The following is a 24,174-nucleotide window of genomic DNA, read 5'->3' as shown; positions in this document are numbered from 1 at the left end:
TGAGTGTTCATTTATATGAGTTGTACCCTCCCTGCTGTAATGCCTGAATGGCGAAGCAGGTGCCCAATGAATAAAATAAAGAAATGTTTCATTGTCATGATTTTGTTTATATTGTGTTATAGCGTAGTTGCACCTTGTTAAGCAGCAATTACGAGCATTATGTGAAATCATGCGTGCAAGAAATGCAATGTTGAAGCAACTCTTGAGTTTAAACAAAGCAGTAGTAAGCATGAGTGTCTGCTATTTAAAGAAATCCTGCTCCAAAAAGTTCTTGGCATGTCTCGTTTGTTGCTATACGTTTCAATATGTGCTATACAGATTGCTCTGAACGACATTTCAGTTGCTGTGTAACTTGTGCTGTGCTTGTGTGTCATACATGAACAGACACCTTCAGCTTTGGAACAATGCATACTGCACAGTAAAATAGGCATCGCAAAGCAATATTCAACAATGCAAGATTGGTTGCCATTCACCTTGGAAATAACCTTTATTTAAAGAAAATTCCCTGGCGAGACAATATTCAAAAGCACAGTGAACAAAGCAAAGGAGTAACATAATGGCACATGGTTATTTGTCACTGCATGTGTATCTGTCATGCTCAACATAGACAAATCATGTGCTTTTCACTACCGCAGTATGCAGCATACTACGATTAGCCACATGTGAGCACACGCAATGTGTTATGTTGAAGTGCACGGCCTATTTACTTCATGAAAAGAAAATGAAAACATGTTACACCAGCACCTGTCTCCGCCTCATTTGCCAGCGAATGCGCCGGCGCACACTTTGCAGGTAGGCAATGCGCAAATTTCTGGGCAGCCGAAACACACCAACTATGGATTCACGCACCGCACGGCCTCTTTGAAACAAAGCTCGAGAAGGCTGTACAGGGTGCACCTGCGGTGGCACCTGTACTTGAAGCGGCACTTGTGCCTGGGCTGGCCCCTGTGCGCTGTCGTCATGTGCACCGTCGTCATCTGGCAGAGGCACGCCTGCTGCAAGGCAGAGGTTATGCAGCGCTGCACAAGCTGCAACAATAGTGGCTGCTTTCTGAGGCGAGTAGTGGAGCACCCGATACCTCTGCAGGCATCGGAAGCGGCTCTTGACGACTCCTATGCACCGCTCAACGGCATTTCGCATTGGTGCGTGTGCCTCATTATAGCGCCCCTCTGCCGTGAGGCGATTTGGGTGACCAGGAACAGGAGTCATGATCCATGGCTCTAGCGGGTACCCAGAGTCCCCTGTAATGTGTTGCATGTCAGTGAACGAAATGGATACATTAAGGCACAATGCAAGAACACAGTCTACGCCAGGGCCCTTTTACAACAGGAGCGGGTCTTGGATTTATTGTTGCAATATCTATCAACATTGACCTTCCCAGAAAGTTGTAAAGAAAGTTCAACTCATTTTAAAGAAAAGCCCAATTTAACCTGTTGTCTTGGCTGCAAATCTCATTCTCAGGTTAAGTTGGACATGTAATATTTATTTCATACTCGTGGTTTTCTGCTCCGTTCATCCCATTTGCCCCTCCCTAAATGTACATCTTCCACTAAAACTTATTAGCTCTTCTCTCTTCAGAAGTGTTATAACACTTCTAAGGTCTACTCTCGAATATGCTGCCAGTATCTGGGATCCTTGCTCTACCTTTCGTACCTCTTCTCATGAGGGTACCCAAAATCGAGCTACCCGTTTGATCCTTTCTAATCATTCCAGCACCACATGTCGCTGCAACAAAAAAAAATCGCACACATTGCGACACAAAGCAAAATAGCGCAACTTGCACCATTCTACAATATATACTACACCGATCACTAATGTCGATGCCGAAAGTTTCACGCACACGCTTATTCATTTGTTCCAAGGACAGTGACCAGGGACCAGGTCCCCGAGTCCATTGTCACCAACCCTTTTTCACCATACTTGAAAACTGCCAGTTCGACGTGTTCTGTAGAATTCCACCCCTGCCTGTAGCGCTCCACGTGGCATTCAGTGTATTGAAATTAATAAATAAACAGCATAACATGTCAGCTGTTGTATACATGCTGGTACAAATATCTGCCTTTTAAGAGAGACTTGTTTCTCTCGATAGTCGCTGCAGGTTCATTAGGTACTGCTGCATTCACACACATTTCTAGCAAATCACGCTTTCTTAAAGCTTGCTAGGATGCAAAACTATTTGACTGTGTATGTTTTACATGTGGAAGAAGCACTGGTACTTTAGGTGCACTTACCAAGCAAGACTTCTCCATGAAGTAACAGGCCACGAGTGAGGCGGCGGCGAAATGCAGAATGCCTCCAGACGGAAGAATCGTGGCACGATCCCGGAAACCGTGGGTCACTTTCCAGGATATTCAGCTTCGCGTCGCACACCTGATAAGGGAAAGCAAAGAGAAGGTGTCAGTGCCACTGCAACAAATATCTGGCACAACCTTTTGCTTACAACACTACTTGCCAATCAGTTACTGTTCAGTCAGTGAACACAATTACAGAAACGGAGATATCAACATACGCAGTAGGCAGTTGAACTAATGATCAGCGCGATAACAATGTCATCTTAACCTACAAATGCAATGTTGGCATGTGTTCACATGCTCATATATGGCGTGCGGTAACAACACAATGTGCAAAATAATTCCTTTGGTTTCTTCCGTCCATATTGTATAAGATTTTGCTAAAGAGTGCCACCTAGCTGTGTTTTTTTTTTTCAGACAAAGTGCCTATTACAAGCGAAAGAACGCGGAAACAGCATGTGCCGTATTAACAGCTAGAGCAAATGGGTGTCCACACATTCTCATTCTCCCTCACACCATTTTCATTGATGGGATGCTCCTTTTCACGTTTACAGTCGGTTGGCCACAATGCTTTAGTTTTACGTCGAATGAGAATCACAAGGGCTCGTCTTCTGTTAGGATCGCTCGCAGACGAAGACTCCCTTCACTGCTACGGCGTTTATTCTGGTTTAAGTCGCGCGTAATGTGTTTACATTGTAGCATCGAAAAGGCTATTCAACTGTGATTGGAGAGCACTGAAAAAGTGCGGCCCTGTTCTATGCAAAGATCAAAGTCGTCATTACACATACAACACAAACGCTACTTTCTCTAATAGGAACGCAAGTATTACCGGCAATTGATGAAAAATAACGAAACGAAGTTTTTTTACAACGTGCACTCGCGCAAACACATATCGAAAATATTTGTCAATGAACAATACTCACGACCATGCAGTTGAGGGCATAATACCCTTTACGGCTCCAGTACGATTCCGTTTCGCCGGGGCCGAGCTTCTTAGGGCGAACGATGGCTATCAGACTCCCGTTCACACATCCTAGAACCCCTGGAATTTTTCCACGGCTAAGAAAGCCTTCCTTGACGGCGGTTTTCTGTTGCGCCATGGATGGGAATCTAACCCATCCTTTTTCCTTGCCCACAACCGTAATGGCCTTGGCGACGGCTGTAATGATCCGGCTGACCGAAGGCTACGACAGTGCAATCGCTTCTTCATTCCCGACGCACTGTTGAAAGCTCCCGGTGGCAAAAAACCGCAGCGCGCACAGCACTTTCATCGTAGTGTCGACACCACGCAATCTTTGAGGTCCGAGATGTCCTTCCAGCTCATCGCAAAGACATCGCACTATGTCTTTCGAGAGCCTAAAATGCCTTCGAAACTCTTCTTCGGCCATGCCGAACGCGTCGCGTCGTTGCCTCTTGTCGCGTCGTTGTCTTTCGGCACTCGCCAGCAGCACAACCAAGGGAGCCGCCATTGCCGTCTCTGTCTCGTCTCGTCTAGGTGCCAGCACGTCAGCTGGCGCGAGATTAGCCGGCAGCCATGGTTGCCCTAGCAACCCTCGACATCATGCTCGCCCCCGCGCGCGACTCTCAAACGAACCACTTCTCCGCGGTTCCACTCCTAGCAGGGAACCGGTTCCTTTCCAGATGATTGGCAACCTGTGTGACGTCATCAAAATTTGTCGTCCCGCCCACCAGGGATGACGACATCGAAGCGCCGACCAATGGCAACAGCCAAAAGGAACCGGTTCCCAAAGGAACCGCTACAGAATATGGCCCCAGTATTGCGTTGTAGGAAGCGTGCCGCCGCGATTAGAAACGCGGCCCGACAGTTTATACGGGAATACGAGGAAATCAAGATTGGACAAAATTCAATGACTGGAAAGCGAATGAAACTTTAAAAAAACGCACCTCGTAAGACCGGATGTACTCACGCGGCGTGATCTTCAGCTTTGAGAGGGCGCAGTAGAACGTGGATCCAGCTCTGTACGGCACCACCTGCGTAAAAAGAGGTTAGCGACGCTTCAGTTCAACTGGGTTTCCCAAGTTTTCCTTGCCAAGCTTTGCGGAAGTTCGCCTTCCTGAGTGAGCTAGGGAGCCAAATTAGGTGAGCTTTTGGGCCTATTTGCCTACCTGTTTGCACATTTACGCTTTCAATCACCCTGTACTTGACTGCCAACTTTCTTTACTTCATACCCCACTCCGTGTTCACTCTTTTGAGGTAGATGTGTGTGTTAACGTTAGTCAGTCATTTCCTTTCTTTTACGTTTATTAGTCTTTCTTTAAAACAATTCTTGCTCTGCGCTTCTTTGCCTTAAAGGAACGCCCAACCAATGTCTGCCCTGCACGGTCTTATTTGTGGTTATTTGGTGAGGCCTCTCTGCCCTACTGACTTTCGGTGAACTTCCAACCGCGGCACAACGTCTGATTTTAAGCAGAAAATGGCATTTACGAATGACAGCGCAGGCACCTTCAGTCTTTTCCAGCTTCCGCGTCTCATTTCAGATTTTTTGTAGCCACAACGTGTTCTAAGTTTTAATATTGCTGCATTCTACTGCGAGACAGCTGTTAAATCTCGACGGCTCATTTTAACAGGTCACGCGCTGAAGAAAATGACGCTTGCCATTATGATGATTATATACAGATGAAAAAAGGTGAAGGAGTAATATAATACTCACACAATTTCCCCGTGCGTGGAAGCGGCCAACCTGGCCGTTGGTTATGGCGGCGAACGCCGTATAAAAGGTTTTTAAACGCGAGACATGCACAATCTCTGTGGCATGGCAGCGGCCATTTAAAGGCGCAACAACGGGAGTGACACGGTAGTTACCTGGCGAAGTCCGTTCTCGAACAGTGCACGGCCCGATAAAACTGAAATGAAATTTCTCGCATAAGCCAGGAGCGCGAACTGGGGTCCACAACAACACTTTGTCTCCAGGCCGGAAGGAAACAATAGGGTGGGATGCATCATAGCGAGTTTTGTGGTCTTGTAGAATGGCGTCGGTGTTGAGGCTGGCAAGTTGGCGACACCGGGCAATGCGCGAAACGAACTGCTCACACACTGATGTGGACGAGGGCACGGGGACACCAAAGAAAGAAACGTCGAGGATGGTGATCGCATAGCGCGGGACGCGCCTGCATTTATCCGAAGTTTCTGCAAAGTTGTCGATGCTTCTATCCGCTGTCTGTTGTCACCGAACCTTGTGTTATCTGATATCATCGCTTTACGCGAATGATGTAGAACTTTGTAGAAGGCATGCGGATCCCAACGATTAGTCTGGAACATTCGACGACTGCTGTATAAAAGCAGACGCGCTTGACCCGCTGATGAGATTTACGACGATCGCCGACTGTGTTCGCCGCTCTCGTTGTGCTTTAAGTGTAGCGTGTTTTGGGGGCACAGGTTCGCCCAATAAAAGCTAGTTTTTGCCTTTCACAGTATTGCTACTGTTTTATTTGACGTCACGACCACGTGACATCTGGTGGAGGTGCTTTTCGTTCATGTACCGGACGCCCCCGACAAGCCGTGATCCAAGCCCGGACCGCAAAGAGAACACCAACGTAGTCCCGGAGCATCGAGCAAGCCGCCGTCTTCAACAGCTACCCCCGGAGCACGGACTTCTACCTGAGAAGACCAAGAAGATTGTGGCCAAGGCAACCCCAATTGCAGCCCCAGCGTCCCCCATCGTGCTGCAGCAGCCCAGGGAACCTCCGACGTTCCGCGGATCAACAATCGAGGACCCGGAAACCTGGCTTGAGACGTATGAGAGGGTCGCTACGTTTAACAGTTGGGACAGCGACGACAAGCTGCGGCATGTCTATTTCGCACTGGAAGACGCCGCCAGGACCTGGTTCGAGAATCGGGAAGCCACCTTATCGACGTGGGACCTGTTCCGAAGCGGCTTCTTGCAAACGTTTACAAGCGTCGTACGAAAAGAGCGAGCCCAAGCACTACTAGAAACCAGAGTGCAGCTGCCAAACGAGACGATCGCGATCTTCACGGAGGAGATGGCCCGTCTTTTCCGGCATGCCGACCCAGAAATGCCAGAGGAGAAAAAAGGCCGCTTCCTGATGCGGGGTGTCAAGCAAGAACTTTTCGCAGGACTTATCCGTAACCCGCCGAAGACCATAGCTGAGTTTTCTGCAGAGGCATCGACGATCGAGAAAACTCTGGAGATGCGCACCCGGCAATATAACCGTCAGGGGCTCAAGCCGCAGTAAGCCATCCAAGGACTGGATTCCGACAACCTTCAGGAGACCATCAGGGCCATTGTGCGCGAAGAACTGCGCAAGGTCCTGCCTTCGTCGCAGCCCCAAGTGGCTTCGATCGCCGACATCGTGAAAGAGGAGGTGCACCGATCACTTGGAGTTCCCGAGCTGCAACCACAATTACCGCAGCCCCAGCCAGAAGCGATGACATACGCCGCCGTCACACGCCGTCAAGGTCCCCCTCCGCGACCACGCCAGGGCCCTGCAACGACGCAATTCCGTCGTCCGCCGCCGCCGCTGACAGCGCGCCTACCCGTCGCCCAGCGGAGCTACCCGAGGAAGACCGACGTTTGGCGCGCTCCTGACCACCGCCCGCTCTGCTACCATTGCGGGGAAGCGAGTCACGTCTACCGACGATGTCCATACCGGGAAATGGGACTGCGAGGTTTCGCCGTCAACGCTCCGCGCCCGCAGCAAGGTGAACGCCCTCGCGATATCGCTGACTACCTCACGGCTACTCAGTGGAGCTCTCGACGACCGTCGCGTTCACCATCACCAGGCCGCTACCTGTCGCCGCAGCGCCGACCATACACTGGCCCAGCTCGGGGCCGGTCAGCGAGCCCATATCCGGAAAACTAAAAGTCCGTCGAAAGTCGTCGAAAACTAACTGTCCGTCGAACTGTCGAAGATCCTCCGCCGCCGACGAAAACGCCGAAGAAACAACCTCGACGACATAACGACACGCCGCCGTCCCGACGAAGTCTGGAAGGAAAGAATGCGACGACGAAAGACGACCTGACGACGTCACATACCAGCCACAGGTCAACGCGACGCAGTCGTGATCCGACGCCAAGACCGAACTGTAATGCAAGGCAAAGAGCCACCGACCTCGACGTGCTTCTCGACGGCGACGCAGTCACCGCCTTAGTCGACACAGGGGCTGATTACTCCGTCATGAGTGAACACATCGCCGCCCAGTTGAAGAAAGTTAAGACTACGTGGGAAGGCCCTCAAATTCGTACCGCCGGAGGACACCTCATAACGCCGACTGGAATGTGCACGGCAAGAATTACCATTCACGGCCGGACTTACCCTGTCACCTTCGTTATCCTCCAACAGTGTTCACGAGACGTCATTCTCGGCATGGACTTCCTCAACCAACACGGCGCTGTCATCGACCTGAAGTCGAAGTCAATAACTCTGTCGGAAGACCATGCGATACCGTCGGAGAACCCTCGTAGTCACCACGCCTTGAGTGTGCTCGAAGATGAAGTGAGCATCCCGCCTCGCTCTAGCATTGTTATTTCGGTCGGCACCGAAACACCCGCTGACGTAGAAGGTGTCATCGAAGGCGACCAACGTCTACTGCTAGACCGGGAAATTTGCGTCGCAAGAGGGATCGCTCGACTGCACGGAGGAAACACGAAAGTGTTGCTGACAAACTTCAGCACATAAACAAGGGCACGACGATCGCATACATCGAGGAAATTCTGGAAAACAGCAATGCGTTTGTCCTCTCGGATTCCGCCGCATCTACCCCGACGACCATGGTTGCCGAACCAGACTACGACATTAATCCAAGTCTCCCCGTGATTAAGCAACAGTAGCTCAGAAGTCTGCTCCGAAGATAAAAAAGCTGCTTTTCGACGTCATCGAGGCTTCGACAAATACCAGTCGCCAAGCATCGCATAATCAGCGAGGAGTACGCTCGACCACTTCGCCAGAGCCCTTACAGAGTTTCGCCGCGAGAACGTGAAGCTATAAGAGAACAAGTCGACGAAATGCTGCGCGACAACATCATCCAGCCGTCGAAAAGCGCGTGGGCATCCCCTGTTGTCCTGGTGAAGAAAAAGGACGAAACCCTTCGTTTCTGCGTCGATTATCGTCGTGTGAACAAGATCACGAAGAAGGGCGTATACCCTCTCCCACGGATAGACGACGCATTGGATCGGCTCTGCAACGCTAAATACTTCTCCTCGATGGATCTCAAGTCTGGCTATTGGCAAATAGAAGTCGACGAAAGAGATCGCGAAAAGACCGCCTTCATCACCCCAGACGGCCTCTACGAGTTCAAGGTTATGCCATTTGGACTGTACTCGGCGCCTGCAACGTTCCAGCGCGTGATGGACACGGTTTTAGCAGAATTGAAGTGGCAGACCTGTCTCGTTTACTTGGATGACGTCGTTGTATTCGCCGAAAGTTTTGACGATCACCTTAGGCGGCTTGCCACAGTACTAGAGGCCATCAAGTCATCAGGGCTCACTCTGAAACCAGAAAAGTGCCGCTTCGCTCACGATGAGCTTCTATTCCTAGGCCACGTCATCAGCAAATCCGGAGTACGCCCCGACCCGCAGAAAACAGCTGCCATCGCAAAGTTCCCGCAGCCCACCGACAAGAAGGCAGTGCGTAGATTTCTTGGCATGTGTGCCTACTACAGGCGATTTGTCAAGGACTTTTCACTCATCGCTGAGCCGCTGACACAGCTAACTAAATGTGACGTCGAGTTCAAGTGGGAAACGCCACAGGCCGACGCATTTCATGAACTCAAACGACGCATGCAGTCGCCGCCCGTACTTGCGCACTTCGACGAGCACGCCGATACCGAAATACACACTGACGCCAGTAGCCTAGGCCTCGGTGCCGTCCTAGTCCAGAGAAAAGATGGACATGAACACGTGATAGCTTACGCTAGCCGATCACTGTCAAAAGCAGAAGGCAATTATTCTACAACCGAAAAGCAATGCCTCGCCATCGTTTGGGCCACAGCGAAATTTCGCCCTTACCTATATGGCAGGCCATTGAAGGTGGTCAGCGATCATCACGCGTTGTGTTGGCTAGCTAACCAAAATGACCCTTCAGGACGGCTGGCACGGTGGAGCCTCAGGCTACAAAAATACGACATCACTGTAACCTACAAGTCCGGACGAAAACACTCAGATGCGGATTGCCTATCCCGCGATCCCATTGACCCGCCGCCGCAAGATGACGAGGATGACGACGCCTTCCTTGGAATAATAAGCGCGGAAGACTTCGCCGAACAGCAACGAGGAGACACGGAGCTAAAAGCCCTAGTCGACTATTTGGAAGGGCACACCGACGTTGTCCCAAGGGCATTTAAGCGTGGATTATCTTCGTTCACGCTTCAAAACAACCTACTCGTGAAGAAGAACTTCTCACCAGTCCGCGCCCCCTACCTTCTTGTTGTTCCGTCGGCGCTACGTCCAGAAGTACTGCACGCCCTACATGACGATCCGACCGCTGGGCACCTCGGTTTCTCCCGGACGCTATCGAGGATACAAGAAAGGCATTACTGGCCGCGCCTAACCGCCGATGTCGCCCGTTACGTCAAGACATGCCGAGACTGTCAGCGACGCAAGACACCACCGACAAGACCAACGGGATACTACAGCCGATCCACCCTCCTTACCGACCTTTTCAGCAGATCGGGATGGACTTGTTGGGACCGTTTCCGACATCAGCTTCCGGAAATAAGGGGATTGTCGTGGCGACGGACTATCTCACCCGCTTCGCTGAAACTAAAGCTCTATCGAAAGGCAGCGCAGCCGAAGTGGCTAAATTTTTCGTCGAGAACATCCTGTTGCGACATGGTGCTCCAGAAGTCCTCATCACCGACAGAGGAACGGCTTTTACAGCAGAGCTCACGCAAGCCATTCTGCAATACAGTCAGACAAGCCACAGGAGGACAACTGCCTACCACCCGCAGACGAATGGTCTCACAGAGCGCCTCAACAAGACCCCTCGCCGACATGCTAGCAATGTACGTCGACGTCGAGCACAAGACGTGGGACGCGGTCCTGCCGTACGTGACCTTTGCATACAACACGGCGGTGCACGAAACAACACAGATAACGCCATTTAAGCTGGTTTACGGCAGCAACCCGACGACGACGCTCGACGCCATGCTGCCGCACGTAACTGACGAAGAGAATGTTGACGTCGCTAGCTATCTCCAGCGCGCCGAAGAAGCCCGACAGCTCGCCCGCCTGCGGATCAAGAGCCAGCAGAGGACCGACAGCCGACACTACAACCTCCGACGACGCTTCGTCGAGTACCAGCCTGGCGACCGTGTTTGGGTATGGACCCCGATACGCCGACGAGGACTCAGTGAGAAACTACTCCGACGCTATTTCGGACCCTACAAGGTCATCCGACGTATTGGCGCTCTGGACTATGAGGTCGTGCCAGACGGCATTTCGCATTCACAGCGGCGCCGCGCACGATCAGAAGTGGTCCACGTGGTGCACCTTAAACAGTTTTACGGACGCTGACGAACTTCGTCATTTTTGTTCTTTTCTTTTCTACGAGTGCTTTTGTTTATTACTTTTGTTTGTTTGCAGCATCGGGTCGATGCGTTTAAGAGGGGGGGTAATGACACGTGTACTTATCTTTATCGGGCGACACGTTTTGCCGCCTGGCAAATGTTATCGCACAGCGCGGGAGGCGCCTGCATTTATCCGAAGTTTCTGGAAAGTTGTCGATGCTTCTATCCGCTGTCTGTTGTCACCGAACCTTGTGTTATCTGATAACATCGCTTGACGCGAATGATGTAGAACTTTGTAGAGGGCATGCGGATCCCAACGATTAGTCTGGAACATTCGACGACTGCTGTATAAAAGCAGACGCGCTTGACCCGCTGATGAGATTTACGACGATCGCCGACTGTGTTCGCCGCTCTCGTTGTGCTTTAAGTGTAGCGTGTTTTGTGGACACAGGTTTGCCCAATAAAAGCTAGTTTTTGCCTTTCACAGTATTGCTACTGTGTCCTTTGTCGTCACGACCACGTGACAATATTTGACGTAGTAGTTCTGCGGAAACCCGCAAGGTGGAGAGAAGTAATGAATAAAGGGAAAATGAGACATCCACCTGTTCGTAGCAATTGCTACAAAGGAAACCCATACGGATTCCTCGAAAGAAAAGCCTCATAGTTGAAGAAAAATTCGTCCTGGTCCGGGACTCGAACCCGGGACCACCGCCTTTCCGGGGCAGCCGCTCTACCATCTGAGCTAACCAGGCGACTAGCAGATGGCAGGGCGAAGTCGAATTTGTCGACAACACGAGGCAAAGGCAAGAGTTTGACGTAGTAGTTCTGCGGAAACCCGCAAGGTGGAGAGAAGTAATGAATAAAGGGAAAATGAGACATCCACCTGTTCGTAGCAAATGCTACAAAGGAAACCCATACGGATTCCTCATTTTTTTAAAATTTTTTTTGAATAGTTGAATTTTTCTTCAACTACGAGGCTTTTCTTTCGAGGAATCCGTATGGGTTTCCTTTGTAGCAATTGCTACGAACAGGTGGATGTCTCATTTTCCCTTTATTCATTACTTCTCTCCACCTTGCGGGTTTCCGCAGAACTACTACGTCAAACTCTTGCCTTTGCCTCGTGTTGTCGACAAATTCGACTTCACCCTGCCATCTGCTAGCCGCCTGGTTAGCTCAGATGGTAGACCGGCTGCCCCGGAAAGGCGGTGGTCCCGGGTTCGAGTCCCGGACCAGGACGAATTTTTCTTCAACTATGAGGCTTTTCTTTCGAGGAATCCGTATGGGTTTCCTTTGTAGCAATTGCTACGAACAGGTGGATGTCTCATTTTCCCTTTATTCATTACTTCTCTCCACCTTGCGGGTTTCCGCAGAACTACTACGTCAAACTCTTGCCTTTGCCTCGTGTTGTCGACAAATTCGACTTCGCCCTGCCATCTGCTAGCCGCCTGGTTAGCTCAGATGGTAGAGCGGCTGCCCCGGAAAGGCGGTGGTCCCGGGTTCGAGTCCCGGACCAGGACGAATTTATCTTCAACTATGAGGCTTTTCTTTCGAGGAATCCGTATGGGTTTCCTTTGTAGCAATTGCTACGAACAGGTGGATGTCTCATTTTCCCTTTATTCACGTGACAATATACAAGGAAAAAGGGCGAGTACCCCGTAGTGCGTTAGACGGTGTTACGACTTCGCACCGCTGCACCACGATTACGACTTTGTGGTCCCGTAGCGCTCGTCGCCCGTTTCGTGACAGAGCGTTGGTAGCGAAGACTCCGAGCCAGGCGTCGATGAGAATAACAAAAGGGACTTTATACACTATATACAGGTCATTGTACTGGACATGAAAGGGTCGGCACTGGGGCCGAGATATCACAGCAAGCGCGACTGTTCCCGCACGGCGACGTCCGGCGAAGACGCGTGACACATCTCACCCCAGTCGAGAGCGGCACTGTGCTCCCGGTGGGTCGGTGGATGCGGTTTTCGAGGCGGCCTCCTCGCCGCTTTATAATCCCCGAGAACCATTCTCACTCAAACGGCCCAATACAGTCAGCACTCGACGGTCGTCCGAGAGGTCCAACCAGCGACCGCGCTGGCCACACGGTTCAAAGCTCGCGCGCGCGGTGACCTCCAGGCAAAAGGAGGTGCACTTGCTGACACGCTTGAACATGCTGCTCGCCGATGCTTCTCCGCAGAACACCGCTGCCTGACAGCTCAGCATCTTGACTTGTCAAGGGAGAATTAGGGCGCTCGCAGGATAAATTCTGGATCTTGCAGATTCGGAATCCGGGCTTGTGGTAATGGCACAACAGCATCCCCGCCCTCAGATAAGGCGCCGAGAAGACGAGCTGCCTCCACGTGGCTCGGATGCCAGGTGCGCACGTTCGTCAGGCTCGTCCAAGTTCACGTCCAGTGTCGGGACGCCAGGTAACTTCATGTGCCCAGGTCCGACTCGCCAGGACAGGAGCTCTGCTCACCGCGTTGTCGCCAAGGCACCTCGACCAGCTCCGCTCGGGTCGTTCCTAAGCCCTTGCTTCTCGCCACTGGTCCCGGTTGGTCGTTCTGCAGCTGGCAAAACCGACCGGCAAAAGGCAACACCCAACACGAACAAGTTCCCTCTGTCTCCCGTCAAACACCAGACAAGGCGATAATCCAAATCAACCTAACTAAATTGCTATCCCCCTTTTGCTCCCGCTGCAACAAGAGGCAGGTGTACGATCTAGTACACAAGGCTCAAACGACCAGTTTTCAAACTAACAACACAACAAAATATCAGGAACAAATAATAATCAACAATAATAATGACAAATAGAATGGTCCCCTTGAAATCGCTTGGACCGAAAACATACTACTGAGGAAGCAAATGAGGTCATTCATTTTTTCCAGCGATATTTTCGCGGAATCCGAAGCTGCTTATATTTGCGACCCTGCTTATCCGTGTAGCGGCGGTACAATAAGCCAGATTCCTTGCCAAATGAAACCCTCTTTTTTTTTCACTCCCTGTTTGACGCTCTTCCTCAGATCGGCTAGTGAACAGTCTTCCTGTTGCTCGCGAATCAGAGTTTCTCTTTCAACTGCCGCCTGCTCCTGCCAGCTGGCGGAAACCGGAGCGAGTGTGGAGCCCGCGTCGCCTAATTGCGGCGTCGCGTCTATATCGCGGCTAGCACTACACGTGTCACTCCCACTCACTTCCAGGACCCGCTCGCCTAGGCCAGCCTGCGAGCTCTGCCTCTCCCGTGACTGCTCGCCACTGAAGCTACCTTGATCGGTCCGTGTGCCGCACCGCTGTTCGCTCACCGACGCAAGGTCAAGTTCCCTCGACAGCGGGCGCGCTTTGGATCGCGTGAGGGCCATGTACGCCACGTCGGCAAAGAATGATTTGCCCTGATCCCTCAGCAGCTGCTCCGAGCTATTTGAGAAGAGGTAGGAAAAGTGCTCCGGGAGGGCGGCAGACACAGCGGCTTCTGTGTTAAGTTTCCCAAACTCTCCTTCAATGATAACCGTTGCGATCGGTAAACAGACACTCTCCTCCTCGGCCACTTGCCGTATCCTAGCGTACTCTGCCGTAAAACCACTCGAGGAGACGAAAGACGGGTGAACAACGTCCATAGTTGCTGCAGAGTCCCGAAGTGCAGGGCACTTCTTAGCGTTTACCTTAATTTCCTGCACATAGGGCTCCAATAGACGTATGTTTTTGTGAGTTTCCTGTATTGTTGCAAAAGCAATTTTCTCTGGGCAGCTCGCAGCGATGTGCCCTTGCTTTTTGCAATTGTAGCAGGTTAACGGTTTCCGTTTTTCAAAAGAACACGTCGTATCGTTTCGCTGTTTGGGACCATCGCTATCATTCTGAGATGCATGTTGTCCTTCCCTTACAGTTTCTTGGGTAAGAGACTCGTCTTCCCGAAACTCGCGACGCGTGATTTCCTTCCGTTCGTCGGGCTTCCCGGAAAACCCATCTCTCCTATCTGCTTTTTCTACGCGCACTGCCTTGCTGTGCAAGCTGCGGTGGGTGTAATACTCTTCCGCTAACTCTGCTGCCTTGTTTAGCTTAACCTCCTTTAGCCTATCTTGCAGCCAGAGCCTGACATCCTCATCAATGCAACGGTAGAACTGCTCCAACGCGATGCATTCGACGATTTTGTCGCGGTCGTCGTAAACCTCTTCGCCCTTCAGCCATTCCACCAGGTCGGCTTTTAGACGAAACGCGAAGTCAACATTCGACTCCTTGCCCTTTTTTGCATACCGGAACCTCTGCCGGAAAGCTTCGGGCGACAATTTGTACTTCCGCAGTAGCGCTTCCTTCACTTCACTGTAGCTCTCAAACGCCTCTTTCGATAAGTAAGTTATTACGTCCGATGCCTCCCCAGGAAGCAAGGCTAACAGATTCTGTGCCCAGAGGGATCGCTCAATGCTATTCCGTTCGCACACGTGCTCAAATTTCACGAGGTATTTGGCCATATCCTCTCCGACGACAAAGGGTGGAAGTTGATCGCGTATTCTTGGAACGTTAGAAGTGAGACTAGGCGCCGGCGAGCTATTTCGGGTCTCCAACTCTTTCATTTTAAGCTCGTGCTCACGACGCTCCTTCTCTTTTCTTTCCTCCTCGCAACGTTCCTTCTCCCTCTTTTCCTCCTCGCGACATTCTTTTTCTGCCTGCCGCTCCCGACGTTCATTGATATCCGCCCAGGCCTCTTCGGCTTCCTCAGCCGTTACCTCCCCAGTCCTCATGACCTCAAGGATCGCATTCTTTCTTTTGGTTGCGCCCAACTCAATGCCCAACTCCTCACAAATTTGGAGAAGTTCCTTGACCTTGTACTTCTCCATCGTTCACACTGTCCTCCTGCTGTTTACCCTTTTTGAATGTACCTGCCATACGCTACTATGATGCTAATAGTAAGACATATGCAAGTATTTCACACACTGCCCTGTTTATCCCCTCAGCATCCCCTGGTTTTCAAAATACTCTTACTAGGCTTGAAACACACAAGGTTATCACAATACAACACCAAATCCTTCCCTAAGCTACTATAACCTGTGTCAGAGAAAGTCTGGTGTTTGAGGTAAACTTCAGGCACTCACCGCGCCGAGATAGCTGATGCCGGTCAATCCCGTAGCTGCCATCCACTGTTACGACTTTGCACCGCTGCACCACGATTACGACTTTGTGGTCCCGTAGCGCTCGTCACCCGTTTCGTGACAGAGCGTTGGTAGCGAAGACTCCGAGCCAGGCGTCGATGAGAATAACAAAAGGGACTTTATACACTATATACAGGTCATTATACAGGACATGAACGGGTCGGCACTGGGGCCGAGATCTCACAGCAAACGCGACTGTTCCCGCACGGCGACGTCCGGCGAAAACGCGTGACACATCTCACCCCAGTCGAGAGCGGCACTATGCTCCCGGTGGGTCGGCGGATCCGGTTTTCGAGGCGGCCTCCTCGCCGCTTTATAATCCCCGAGAACCATTGTCACTCAAACGGCCCAAAACAAAGTCAGCACTCGACGGTCGTCCGAGAGGTCCAACCAGCGACCGCGCTGGCCACACGGTTCAAAGTTCGCGCGCGCGGTGACCTCCAGGCAAAAGGAGGTGCGGCGCCGGGCTGTCTGGCACTTGCTGACACGTTTGAACATGCTGCTCGCCGATGCTTCTCCGCAGAACACCGCTGCCTGACAGCTCACCATCTTGACTTGTCAATGGAGAATTAGGGCGCTCGCGGGATAAATTCTACATCTTGTAGATTCGGAATCCGGGCTTGTGGTAATGGCACATCAACGGCCGTGTTGCATGCGAAAGTGACGAATGGCAGAATGACATCCGAATTTGTGTTTTAAGGGTTGAAGCACATGGATGTCATGTCGGACAGCGAGCGATGAAAGCGCTCTGTGAGGCGATTAGTTACAGGGTGGCAGCTGGAAGTCGTTTTATGGATGGCATTGGACGCATGGAGAACATCGCCGGGAAGTTGAGACAGAAAGGTCCTGCCGCGGTCACTGCAAAGGACACGTGGGGTTCCGTGCCGTAAAAAGATGGCTTCCAAGAAGAAGGCTGATATCTCCGCTGCGGATCCCGAAGATAGTGCGGCTGTTTTGTGTATCGTGTCAAGTGGTCTACAGCTGTGACGATCCATCGTTTACCGCCAGCGGATAAAGGCAGTGGTCTTGGAGGTCGACACCAACGACTGCGAAAGGAGCTTCAGGAGATGGGGCAGGTTGGAGCCGTCCAACCGGAGGTTAGGTCAGTCGTTTGCGGTGTTGGCAGAGCGAACAGGAAGCCACGTATTTCGCTACGATGGTTGCAAGTCCAGGCCAAGAGAAGCGGCTGCAGATTTGTTTATAGGTTTTCGAAAGCCAAAGTGACCGGCAGTGGGATCGTCATGAAAGGTCTCCAGTATCTGGGCCCGAAGTGATCGGGGAACGACAGGAACCCAACGATGTCCTTCGGAATTAAACACGTACCAGTATAACATCGAATTTTCGAGCTTGAAGTTCAACTGCCGGTGGAGCCGAGCGTAAGGTGTGCGAGATCTGCAAATACGTCCCATAACGGAGTGGCAGTAGGAGTCAGTACGTTGGCAAGATGCGATCGTATGAGAATGTTTGGATGGGAGCCGGTCGAGAGCTGCGAGCGAAGGAAATGCAGAAGACGCGTCCTGTGGTTTGCTCATGGAAGGTGGAAAGCAAGCAGTGGTTGAAGATGGTGGCAGGAGACAACGAGAGAGAGCATCGGCATCCTAGTGTTTCTTTCCAGACTTGTAGGTGACGTCGAATCCGTATTCTTGTAAACGAAGTATCCAACGGCCGAGACGTCGCGTTAATTTCTTTAGCGTCACCAACCAGCACAAGGCGTGGTGATCAGTAATGACCGTAAAGTGGCGGCCGTGCAAATGGGCTAAAATTTTTGGACGGACCAAACAACGGCGAGACACTGTCGCTCGATAATCGTATAATTTTTCTCCGCAGCTGTTATTTGCGACTTGCGTATGCAACCACACGTTCTTCGGAATCTTGCTGACGTTGCAGAAGAACAGCGCCGATATCGTGGCCGCTGGCGTCAGTATGTAGAAGAGCAGGTGCGGTGTTGTCGAAATGACAAAGCACAAGTTCGAACGTGAGGGCACGCTTGAAAGCGTCAAAAGCAGTTTGGTTTTCGTCCAACCATACGTAGCGAGCTCCAGAAGGAAGGAGTTGGTGGAGCAGCGCGGAAATGGTGGCAAATTTACGTATGAAGCGCCGGAAATCCGAAGCTAAGCCAAGGAAGCTACGCAAGTCTTTTGCGCGCTAAGGCCTGGGGAAGCTGAGGACAGCGGCAATCTTATCGGGGTCAGGTCAAAGGCCCTCTTTGCTGACAAGGTGTGTGAGTACTTTAATCGTTTTGCTCGCGAAGTGGATTTTTTTTGTATTCAACTGAAGGCCAGCAGCGGAGAGGCATGCCAGGACTTGGTCGAGGCACTGCAAAGTGCTGATGGAAGGTCGATGAAAATATGATTATGCCTTCAAGGTAGCATAAGCAAGTCTTCCACTTTAGGCCCCGTAGTATGGTGTCAATCGTCCGCTCAAATGTGACGCGAGCATTACGCAGGCCGAAAGGCAAAACGTTAAATTCGTAAAGTCCATCGCGTGTGGCAAAGACAGTTTCTTCCATGTTTGCTTCGTACATGGGGATCTGCCAGTATCCGGAGCGTAGATCATGGCTGGAGAAATACTCCGCGCCAATGAATCTAATGCGATTCGGTGCAGTGGAGATACATCTTTGCGGGTTATTTTGTTAAGGTAGTCTACGCAAGATCACAATGAGCAGTCTTTCGTACGCGTCAAAACGACAGGTGGAGCACGAGGTCGCGGGATCGAATCCCGGCCACGGCGGCCGCATTTCGATGGGGGCGACATGCGAAAACACCCGTGAGCTTAGATTTAGGTGCACGTTAAAGAACCCCAGGTGGTCAAAATTTCCGGAGTCCTCCACTACGGCGAGCCTCATAATCAGAAAGTGGTTTTGGCACGTAAAACCCCAAATATTATTAAAACGACAGGTGACGACCAAGGGTTTGAGGATAGGCGGATTATGCTTCGTTTCAGCATGTCACCAAAGTAGGTACCGATGATCTGGCGTTCGGCGGAAGAAACGCGATATGGCCGCCGGCGCACGATGGAAGTTCCATCTGTGCGTCGCACAGATGGAACCGTCGCAGAAGTCTGTCTCAGAAGAGGAGAGTGCACGCTGAAGGAGTGTTTATGCTTGGATAACAACGCCAGTAACTCTGTCTGCTGTGGCGTTAGTTCGATCCTGATGGTATTAATGGGACCAGAAGCAGGGACCGCATCTGCGCAGCTGTGGGTGGTTGTGAAACAGCTGTAGTCGAGGTAAGCACAGAGGCAGGCTGAGTGTCCAAGACGCACATGACAACAGCGCCTTTACGAAACATGACTGGCTCAGTGGTTGTGTTGATCCTGCGTCGAGCGCAGGCGGGATCACTTGCGCATCCCGTACTGATGAACCGCATGTACCCTGCGGATTACAATATGCTCTGTCCGTAAAAATTTGTTGAATATGAATTTTCCGCTTACCTGTCTGTCGGGAAAGAACAACGTCGGCATTGAATTTGCCTTTAAATGCAAACGTGTCCAACTGGCGTCCGTGCCCTGCAGAAGTTCCGGATCGTAACGGAAGGCATTACGTGCGAAGTGCCTACCGCAAACGCCTATGTTTTTCGCGTCTCCGTGGAAGGAAGGCCAATGCGGTGTAGCCAAGCAAACCGCAAGGAGTCATCTTGAGGCAGCAAATACCGAGATTTCATGAATTTTCTGTTGCTGGCTTTGTACCCGATGACGTGGGAAGACGCATCTCGCTTACTCATTGCTCCCAGAAATAGCTGTGGGCGCTTAGCGCGCTAGGTTGGCGACGCAATCTCCGGAGTAAAATTCACTTCTGTTGAATTGAGCCGAGCGGAAGAAACCGGACACAATCAGCTCAGAGAACCTGCAGTTACTGCGCTGCAACATCCGGAGAGCCTCGCCTGGCTGTGCATTTAGTACTGTATGGCTGCTGGAGCTCCCCATGGTAACCCCACTTCAAGGTTAATTAGGGAGAGAAGATCACTCCTCTTAACCTTGGCAGGTACTGGCCTTGGGAAGTCGCGTTGGGCACTTTTGCCGCTGTGCGAGAAGACAGTGATCGAAGCGGCGACAGGAGAGCCGTAGTGCCAACAACCTTAACTCTGTCGGAATGGAAGGTCGTGTGCGTCTGCGTGCGCTCGTGATATACGGACGCTTTCATGTACTTAGAACATTACTGGAAAGAAAAGTGCGCCCAACGAGTTGACAGTCGACTTCGGGTTGTAGTTCCGACCTTACCGTTGGATCCGCGAATTCACAAGCGCGACGCTAATCCAGATGTGTTGTTCTGGGTTTATATAGTTTGCCAAAAAGTATTTTGCTCTAATATTCCTGTTTTATTAGGCGCCGTTCACCGCTCTACCAATGGACTCGCTTACATACATACATATATATATATATATATATATATATATATATATATATATATATATATATATATATATATATATATATATATATATATATAATACTCATGCACACTGACCAGCACGGCAACCGCCGCGTTGGAATTAAGCGGCAGCGCCGCATCATAAGCTTCGGATGGTTTGACACTACTTCTGGCGTTCAAAACCACTCGCAACAAACAGGGCATAAAGGCGGCGGCGATGCCGAACAGGCAGTGCGGTCAAAAATAGTTCCGACGTACGCGGGCGTGCTAGCTCTGGGCGCCGCTGAGCGAGCGTCAGAAGACGACAGTTGGTTTCGCCCCGAAGTGCGTTATCCATATGAAAATTTAAAGGGCAGTTTTCGCTCACTCCAGCTATACTTCAGCCCATTTAGTTAACTGTGTCAACTATTATGCACGGTAACGCAGGAACAATTACACAGATTACACACAACACCTCCAACAAATGGCAATGCTACAAGATTCAAACACCCTTCTTAATTGACGTCAGTGATCGGCCAATAGCAGCCGTCTAAGGGAATGTCCTTTACAAATTCTGGGGGCCCGCGGTTCGTGTCAACAAACTATTCGTCGTCCAACTAACCCATTGCACTGAAATCTATTCCTTATGTTGTCCACTTTAGCGCCAGCAGTACTCCCAGTAATATCTTACTGTCTCTTCGCAGACTAGTTACATTTTCTTTAGCTCTCCCTAAATCCCGTCGCCGCGGGCAGAATTACCGATCTAGGGTGCAATGCAGGATGCGCCGAGTTTGGCGAAACTCAGGATCTTCACGAGCTCTGGCGACACCCCAAGATGAAAGCACGAATGGTACTGAGACACAGTTTATCTTTCGACAAGCCTCCAGTTTCATTGGTTTATCTAGATTCACTCTGGCTGGCTATCATTCCTTGGGCGTTGCCTTCTGGGCGGTCGACAAACTGGGGCTCACGTGATCATACCGTCGGTGCATGGTCGTGCCTTCTTTCACTTGTTTGTCGTTCCACCGAGTGCATTACATGCACAAGCGAGTTATAAAACAAACGCATTTAGTACAATATTATTAGTTAGTTTAACGTGGTTTAGAAGCATTTTAAAGCTTACAACATGTACACTGAATGTGCATTAGACTCATTTGTAATTTAGCACGCTTCGCGTTATACCACGAGGGAACGCTGTGGTGGCGTCATCACATCCATTCACCGGGCGAGCATGGCGGCTAAGCATCGGAGGCGCCCAGTGTAAACAAACTCGTACAACGAGCTTGCAGTGCGCGACGTAGTGATCAGGCTCGACAATGACCACTATTTCTTGGATGGTTCTGTTCCTCCGTGAGCAATCTTTCCGCGCACCCCGAAAGGCTGCCAATAGCTTCGGCGATTTTACAGATCGCAACGCGCACCTACTCTTCACGGCGCAGTGCTGAAGAAACAACTTGTCCGGTGCTGCTTCTGCGAGTGCGCCGAGTTCCTCCACTCTGCGTGACTGCGAGTGTCACGAACATTACATAGTGTTACATTACATCCTATATAGCTACAATGCGACAAGGAGGCGGTACCGACGATGGATCTCGCTACCAACACAGTGAAGGAGACATCGACAAACTGCAGATAAGTATATTTCTACTGTTTCATATTTAGCATAATAAGAGTGCACGGATTAAGTCGCTTTCGTAGTAACGAACTGAATGTCCAGCAGTTTAAAGAAGGCAGTGAGAACCAATGAGTGTTCGTGCTTCTACATGCAAGTGGGCCCGCGAAAATATGGAAAAGATGAAGGTAACCTTCACTAACTTGGTGAGATAACAGAAATTCATAAATGACATTAAGCCCGCAAAATTTATGGAAGAGTATCTTTATCCAGGTGAAATATCAATAGCAGGTACTGATATAAAGCAGGAAACTTATACAAAAATTTCACGGGTTGAACAGCACATGGAAGGCATTACCGAATCGTGATCGCCACGTTACCGATATCCTTGAAAAAAGTTTAGAATCATTGCATTCTATCGGTTATGCATATGGGACATAAACCTGGAGGTCAACAAAGAAACTTGAGATGTCAATGATTGTGCAGAAAGCGAAGTAACAAAAATTGTTGGAGATAGCATTAAGGCAGGAAGACAGCGGCGTAGTAAACCGTGATAACTCATGTGCTAGTTGAGATTAAGAAAAATGAATCGGCAGGTAGGCCATGCACGTAATCGGTCACTTTTTGCCAATTCATAACAGGTGATTACATAAGCGTGACACAATGGATGTCAAGGAGAGAGAACTACAGCCGAGGGTGGTAGAAAATTGCGTAATGGGACAAAAATATGATGTTTGTAGGCATAGGATGCAATCAGCTCGTATAAGATGGGATTGTAGGGTGAGGCATTTGTTTTGCAGCGAACAAAAATAGGTTTGTGGTGAGACAGTAGAGACTCGTGAAGGTGCGGGGCCACCTTAGCTGCTGGCACACTAATCAACATGACAATTGGCTCTGAAAAGAAAACCCCAGTTATGAAAAATAAAGCAACGTTGTCCCAACGCATTGTTTTATTATGCATACTACACTAGAGGTTTCCACAGTTAAGGGCACTTAGTACTAATAGTGCAACGAGCATTTTTATTTGTAAATAATGGTTTGTATGCGGCTGATTCATTCCAATACACTTTTTTGCAACAAAGCATTCTGCTGCTGGAGGCACTCAACCGCCTGGTGGCAGTAGGCGAGCGCCAGGCACGTGCTGTTGAGAGTGTGCCAGAGGTCCAGAGGGCTGCTCTGCAAGAGTAGTATCGGTGCCCTCACTGCTCTCCTGTCGAGCCCACAGAAGGCACCTTATAAAGGAGCTTTCAGTTTAATATTTTGTTTACTATTCAAGAACATGAATAAAATTATTGCAGTAAACATTGTGCTGTGCATATTTGGAGACTTGTAACATGCATTGGTGTCCCTTCAAAATAGGCAAAAACGTAAGACAACCTGTGCCACTCTTGGACCATGTAAATAAAAAATACACTAATGCAGCATACACGTCATTGTGCTGTTTGTTCTTTCGATGTGCAAGAATACAATGCGTGTTGATTAGCCACAAGATGAACGGTGTGTGTAATTCACAATGAAGACAGGAAACCGCAGGAGCTTAATAATGCTATCACCTATAGACTGTGCATATGACTGCAACACACCCCGATTCAAATGTGCCATTACATGCATGTTCGATACCACATATTTTTTAACATTGTCTTATAATTGCATGTACTATGTTTCACACATCTTGAGCCCTTGCATAGCACACTTCTGATGTATCCATTTCATAGGCCAAATAATTGTACACTTTGTACTTTTGTGTTGTATGAAAAGCAGCATCCTTTACAGTCGGAAAAAACTTCAGAAGACAGGAGAGCCCCGCCCAGATGACCAAAACGCAGCAGCTGATTGCCTCCACGTCTAAAGAAATAGTCCCTCTACAACGAGCAGGTATTAGTCTGTCTGGCGGCACGATGTCAGTCTAGAGTGCGTGCCCATCGGTGCAGGCTTGTGTTCACCTGCCTTAAAGTGCAGATTCCGCAGCCCCCTAAAGTTGTAATGACTATAGAAACATGTAATGCCTTGCACCAGTTGCATAGACTTCTGCAACTTGATAGCACACAATGATTAGGAGCAGAAATCTATAAAGGCATCCAAGCAAAGCTGGCTGGCCACACTTCCATTATGAGGGGCTACAAAAGGTCTTGCCAAATATTCCCATGACGTCCTTGAAAAAGAGGTGGTATTTGGCACTTCTTTAGAATCAAAAACAGATTACAGTGAATGTTGTGTAGCACGTCAAAACAAACTGAGCTTGGTTGTCTGCACAGCATGTAATGGGAGGTTGTGCTTCACATAGGAAACAAACTGCTCTGTCCAGTACAATTTTG

The 24,174-nt window shown here is 50.1% G+C and overlaps 1 protein-coding gene and 2 non-coding genes across 6 annotated transcripts in view; 1 reads left to right on the top strand and 2 right to left on the bottom strand.

Moving 5' to 3' along the window:
* The window catches only part of LOC135917173 (uncharacterized), a 283,550-nt gene that overhangs the window by 90,526 nt on the left and 168,850 nt on the right, over positions 1-24,174 (bottom strand). For 3 of the 4 annotated variants that reach the window (XM_065450680.1, XM_065450681.1, XM_065450678.1), the window contains exon 5: positions 4,197-4,283. In XM_065450680.1, the coding sequence (XP_065306752.1) occupies positions 4,197-4,283 (87 nt within the window). The remainder of the gene's footprint in view (positions 1-4,196; positions 4,284-24,174) is intronic. The other variant, XM_065450679.1, reaches the window with a different exon arrangement.
* On the bottom strand, positions 11,454-11,528 carry TRNAS-GGA (transfer RNA serine (anticodon GGA)). The gene has a single exon. It is a non-coding gene; the product is annotated as a tRNA-Ser (tRNA).
* On the top strand, positions 12,220-12,294 carry TRNAS-GGA (transfer RNA serine (anticodon GGA)). Its single transcript has one exon. It is a non-coding gene; the product is annotated as a tRNA-Ser (tRNA).

Source organism: Dermacentor albipictus, chromosome 5, assembly GCF_038994185.2.
Source record: "Dermacentor albipictus isolate Rhodes 1998 colony chromosome 5, USDA_Dalb.pri_finalv2, whole genome shotgun sequence".
Taxonomy (NCBI): Eukaryota; Metazoa; Arthropoda; class Arachnida; order Ixodida; family Ixodidae; genus Dermacentor; species Dermacentor albipictus.
This window is presented reverse-complemented; position numbering and strand designations above follow the sequence as displayed.